The 6762-nt window shown below is 58.8% G+C and overlaps 1 protein-coding gene across 1 annotated transcript; it reads left to right on the plus strand.

Moving 5' to 3' along the window:
* The first annotated feature begins 1377 nt into the window (after positions 1-1377).
* LOC136319463 (uncharacterized) lies at positions 1378-3210 on the plus strand. Its single transcript, XM_066252717.1, has one exon. It carries the CDS (start codon positions 1378-1380, stop codon positions 3208-3210), a length of 1833 nt encoding a protein of 610 aa, XP_066108814.1.
* The last annotated feature ends 3552 nt before the right edge of the window (positions 3211-6762 follow it).

Genomic DNA, 6762 nt, shown 5'->3' on the forward strand with positions numbered 1-6762 from the left:
CTGCCCTCCTTCACACCCTGAACTCCCCACCTGCACACCCTCCATTACCCTCCTTCACACCATCCATGCCCACCTGCACACCCACCACTGCCCTCCTTCACATCCTCCACTGCCCATTCTCCACTACCGTCCTTCACACCATCCATGAACACCTGCACAACTCCACTGCCCTCCTTCACAACATCCATGCCAACCTTCACACCCTCCACGCACTCCTTCACACCATCCATGAACAACTGCACAACCTCCACTGCCCTCCTTCACACCCTCTGCTGCCCTCCTTCACACCATCTATGCCCACCTGCAAACCCTCCACTGCCTTCCTTCACACCCTCCTCTGCCCTCCTTCACACCATCCATGCCCACCTGCCCACCCTCCCCTGCCCTCCTTCAAACCCTGCACTTCCCTCCTTCACACCATCCATGCCCACCTTCACACCCTCCACTGCCCACCTGCACACCCTCCATTGCCCTCCTTCACAACATCCATGCCCACCTGCACACCCACCACTGCCCTCCTTCACACCCTCCACTGCCCTCCTTCAAACCATCAATGCCCACTTTCATACCCTCCATGCCCACCTTCACACCATCCATGCTCTCCTTCACACCCTCCACTGCCGTCCTTAATCCGGTCCACTGCCCTCCTTCAGACCATCCACTGCCCACCCTCCACTGCCCTCCTTCATCCCCTCCACTGCCCTCCTTCACACCATCCACTGCCCACCCTCCACTGGCCTCCTTCACACCCTCCACTGCCCACCCTCCACTGCCCTCCTTCACACCATCCATTGCCCACGCTCCACTGCTCTCCTTCACACCCTCCACTGCCCTCCTTCACACCCTCCACTGCCCACCCTCCACTGCCCTCCTTCACATCATCCATGCCCACCTTCACAAATTCCACTGCCCTCCACACCCTGCACTGCCCTCCTTCACACCCTCCACTGCCCACCTGCAAACCCTCCACTGCCCTCCTTCACACCATCCATGCCCACCTGCACACCCTCCACAGCCCTCCTTCACACACTCCACTGCCCACCTGCACACCATCCATTGCCCTCCTTCACACCATCCATGCCAACCTGCACAGCCACCACTGCCCTCCTTCACACCCTCCACTGGCCTCCTTCACACCATCCATTCCCACCTTCACATCCTCCACTGCCCTCCATCACACTCTCCACTGCCGTCCTTCACACATCCATGCCCACCTTCACACGCTCCAATGCCCTCCTTCACGCCCTCCCCTGCTCTCCTTCACACCATCCATGCCCACCGTCACACCATCCATGCCCACCTTCACACCATTCATGTTCACCTTCACACCATCCATGCCCATCTTCACAACCTCCACTGCCCTCCTTCGCACAATCCATGCCCATCTTCACACCATCCATGCCCACCTTCACACCCTCCACTGCCCTCCTTCACACCCTCCACTGCCCTCCTTCACACAATCCATGCCCTCCTTCACAACTCCACAGCCCTCCTTCACCCCCTCCACTGCCCTCCTTCACACCCTCCACTGCCCACCCTCCACTGCCCTCCTTCACATCATCCATGCCCACCTTCACAAATTCCACTGCCCTCCACACCCTGCACTGCCCTCCTTCACACCCTCCACTGCCCACCTGCAAACCCTCCACTGCCCTCCTTCACACCATCCATGCCCACCTGCACACCCTCCACAGCCCTCCTTCACACACTCCACTGCCCACCTGCACACCATCCATTGCCCTCCTTCACACCATCCATGCCAACCTGCACAGCCACCACTGCCCTCCTTCACACCCTCCACTGGCCTCCTTCACACCATCCATGCCCACCTTCACATCCTCCACTGCCCTTCATCACACTCTCCACTGCCGTCCTTCACACATCCATGCCCACCTTCACACGCTCCACTGCCCTCCTTCACGCCCTCCCCTGCTCTCCTTCACACCATCCATGCCCACCGTCACACCATTCATGCCCACCTTCACACCATTCATGTTCACCTTCACACCATCCATGCCCATCTTCACAACCTCCACTGCCCTCCTTCGCACAATCCATGCCCATCTTCACACCATCCATGCCCACCTTCACACCCTCCACTGCCCTCCTTCACACCCTCCACTGCCCTCTTTAACACAATCCATGCCCTCCTTCACAACTCCACAGCCCTCCTTCACCCCCTCCACTGCCCTCCTTCACACCGTCCACTACCCTCCTCCACACCCTCCACTGACCTCCTCCACACCCTCCATTGCCCTCCTTCACACCATCCATGCCCACCTTCACACGCTTCACTGCCCTCCTTCACAACCTGCACTGCCCTCCACACCCTCCACTTCCCTCCTTTACACCCTCCACTGCCCACCTGCACACCCTCCACTGCCCTCCTTCACGCCATCCATGCCCAACTGCACACCCTCCACTGCCTTCCTTCACACCATCCATGAACACCTGCACAACCTCCACTGCCCTCCTTCAAATCATCCATGCCAACCTTCACAACCTCCACTGCCCTCCTTCACACCCTCTGCTGCCCTACTTCACACCATCCGCTGCCCTCCTTCACACCCTCCATGCCCACCTTCACACCCTCCACTGCCCTCCTTCACACCCTCTGCTGCCCTCCTTCACACCATCCGCTGCCCTCCTTCACACCATCCATGCCCACCTTCACACCCTCCACTGCCGTCCTTCAAACCCTCCACTGCCCTCCTTCACATCATCCATGCCCACCTTCACACCCTCCACTGCCCTCCTTCACACCCCCACTGCCCACCTCCACACCCTCCATTGCTCTCCTTCACACCATCCATGCCCACCTGCAAACCCACCACTGCCCTCATTCAGACCCTCCACTGCCCTCCTTCACACCATCCTTGTCCACCTTCACATCCTCCACTGCCCTACATCACACCCTCCACTGCCCTCCTTCATACCATCCATGCCCACCTTCACACCCTCCACTGCCCTCCTTCAAACCCTCCACTGCCCTCCTTCACACCATCCATGCCCACCGTCACACCATCCATACCCACCTTCACACCATTCATGCCCACCTTCACACCATCCATGCCCATTTTCACACCCTCCACTGCACTCCTTCACACCATCCATGCCCATCTTAACACCATCCATGCCCTCCTTCAAACCCTCCATGCCCAACTTCACACCATCCATGCTCTCCATCACACCCTCCACTGCCCTCCTTAATTATCTCCACTGCCCTTCTTCACACAATCCATGCTCAACTTCATACCCTCCATGCCCACCTTCACACCCTCCATTGCCCTCCTTCATCCCCTCCACTGCCCTCTTGACACCATCCATGCGCACCTTCACAAACTCCATTGCCCTCCTTCACACCCTCCACTGCCCTGCTTCACACCCTCCACTGCCCTGCTTCACACCCTCCACTGCCCTCCACAACACGTTCCACTGGCCTCCTTCACACCATCCATGCCCACCTTCATACCCTCCACTGCCCTCCTTCATCCCCTCCACTGCCCTCTTCACACCATGCATGCCCACCTTCACATACTCCACTGCCCTCCTTCACACTCTCCACTGCCCTCCTTCACACCCTCCACTGCCCTGCTCCACACGCTCCACTGGCCTTCTTCACACCATGCATGCCCACCTTCATACCCTCCATGCCCACCTTCACACCATCCATGGCCTCCTTCACACCCTCCACTGCCCTACTTCATCCCCTCCACTGTCCTCCTTCACACCATCCATGGCCTCCTTCACACCCTCCACTGCCCTCATTTATCCCCTCCACTGCCCCCTTCACACCATGCATGCCCACCTGCACAACCTCCACTGCCCTCCTTCACAACATCCGCTCTCCTCCTTCACACCATCTATGCCCACCTGAACACCCTCCACTGCCTTCCTTCAAACCCTCCTCTGACTTCCTTCACACCATCTATGCCCACCTGCACAACCTCCACTGCCCTCCTTCACACCCTCCACTGCCCTCCTTCATACCCTCAACTGTCCACCTGCACACTCTCCATTACCCTCCTTCACACCATCCATGACCACCTGCACACCCACCACTGCCCTCCTTCACATCCTCCACTGCCCATTCTCCACTGCCGTCCTTCACACCATCCATGAACTCCTGCACAACTCCACTGCCCTCCTTCACACCATCCGCTGGCCTCCTTCACACCATCTATGGCCAATTGCACACCCTCTACTGCCTTCCTTCAAACCCTCCTCTGACCTCCTTCACACCATCCATGCCCACCTTAACACCATCCATTGCCCTCCTTCACACCCTCCACTGCCCTCCTTCACACCCTCCACTGCCCACCGGCACACCCTCCACTGCACTCCTTCACACTATCCATGAACAACTGCACAACCTCCACTGCCCTCCTTCACACCCTCTGCTGCCCTCCTTCACACCATCCGCTGCCCTCCTTCACACCATCTATGCCCACCTGCACACCCTCCACTGCCTGCCTTCACACCCTCCTCTGCCCTCCTTCAAACCATCCATGCCCACCTGCCCACCCTCCCCTGCCCTCCTTCAAACCCTGCACTTCCCTCCTTCACACCATCCATGCCCACCTTCACACCCTCCACTGCCCACCTGCACACCCTCCATTGCCCTCCTTCACACCATCCATGCCCAACTGCACACCCACCACTGCCCTCCTTCACACCCTCCACTGCCCTCCTTCACACCATCAATGCCCACTTTCATACCCTCCATGCCCACCTTCACACCATCCATGCTCTCCTTCACACCCTCCACTGCCGTCCTTAATCCGGTCCACTGCCCTCCTTCACACCATCCACTGCCCACCCTCCACTGCCCTTCTTCATCCCCTCCACTGCCCTCCTTCACACCATCCACTGCCCACCCTCCACTGCCCTCCTTCACACCATCCATTGCCCACCCTCCACTGCTCTCCTTCACACCCTCCACTGCCCTACTTCATCCCCTCCACTGCCCTCCTTCACACCCTCCACTGCCCACCCTCCACTGCCCTTCTTCACATCATCCATGCCCACCTTCACAAATTCCACTGCCCTCCACAACCTGCACTGCCCTCCTTCACACCCTCCACTGCCCATCTGCAAACCCTCCACTGCCCTCCTTCACACACTCCACTGCCCACCTGCACACCCTCCATTGCCCTCATTCACACCATCCATGCCAACCTGCACAGCCACCACTGCCCTCCTTCACACCCACCACTGGCCTCCTTCACACCATCCATGCCCACCTTCACATCCTCCACTGCCCTCCATCACACTCTCCACTGCCGTCCTTCTCACATCCATGCCCACCTTCACACGCTCCACTGCCCTCCTTCACGCCCTCCACTGCTCTCCTTCACACCATCCATGCCCACCGTCACACCATCCATGCCCACCTTCACACCATTCATGTTCAACTTCACACCATCCATGCCCACCTTCACAACCTCCACTGCCCTCCTTCGCACAATCCATGCCCATGTTCACACCATCCATGCCCACCTTCACACCCTCCACTGCCCTCCTTCACACCCTCCACTGCCCTCCTTCACACAATCCATGCCCTCCTCCACACCCTCCACTGCCCTCCTTCACACCCTCCACTCCCCTTCTTGACACCATCCATGCCCTCCTTGACAACCTGCACTGCCCTCCACACCCTCCACTGCCCTCCTTCACACCCTCCACTGCCCACCTGCACACCCTCCACTGCCCTCCTTCACACCCTCTGCTGCCCTCCTTCACACCATCCGCTGCCCTCCTTCACACCATCCATGCCCACCTTCACACCATCCGCTGCACTCCTTCACACCTTCCATGCCCACTTGTACACCCTGCACTTCCCTCCTTCACACCCTCCACTGCCCACCTGCACACCCTCCACTGCCCTCCTTCACGCCATCCATGCCCAACTGCACACCCTCCACTGCCTTCCTTCACACCATCCATGAACACCTGCACAACCTCCACTGCCCTCCTTCAAACCATCCATGCCAACCTTCACAACCTCCACTGCCCTCCTTCACACCCTCTGCTGCCCTCCTTCACACCCTCCACTGCCCTCCTTCACACCCTCTGCTGCCGTCCTTTACACCATCTGCTGCCCTTCTTCACACCATCCATGCCCACCTTCACACCCTCCACTGCCGTCCTTCAAACCCTCCACTGCCCTCCTTCACACCATCCATGCCCACCTTCACACCCTCCACTGCCCTCCTTCACACCCCCACTGCCCACCTGCACACCCTCCATTGCTCTCCTTCACACCATCCATGCCCACCTGCAAACCCACCACTGCCCTCATTCAGACCCTCCACTGCCCTTCTTCACACCATCCTTGTCCACCTTCATATCCTCCACTGCCCTACTTCACACCCTCCACTGCCCTCCTTCATACCATCCATGCCCACCTTCACACCCTCCACTGCCCTCCTTCACACCCTCCACTGCCCTCCTTCACACCATCCATGCCCACCATCACACCATCCATACCCACCTTCACACCATTCATGCCCACCTTCACACCATCCATGCCCATTTTCACACCCTCCACTGCACTCCTTCACACCATCCATGCCCATCTTCACACCATCCATGCCCACCTTCACACCCTCCACTGCCCTCTTCACACCATCCATGCCCTCCTTTAAACCCTCCATGCCCAACTTCACACCATCCATGCTCTCCATCACACCCTCCACTGCCCTCTTTCATTATCTCCACTGCCCTTCTTCACACAATCCATGCTCACCTTCATACCCTCCA

This window comes from Saccopteryx bilineata, chromosome 1 (assembly GCF_036850765.1).
Source record: "Saccopteryx bilineata isolate mSacBil1 chromosome 1, mSacBil1_pri_phased_curated, whole genome shotgun sequence".
In the NCBI taxonomy this organism is placed as follows: Eukaryota; Metazoa; Chordata; class Mammalia; order Chiroptera; family Emballonuridae; genus Saccopteryx; species Saccopteryx bilineata.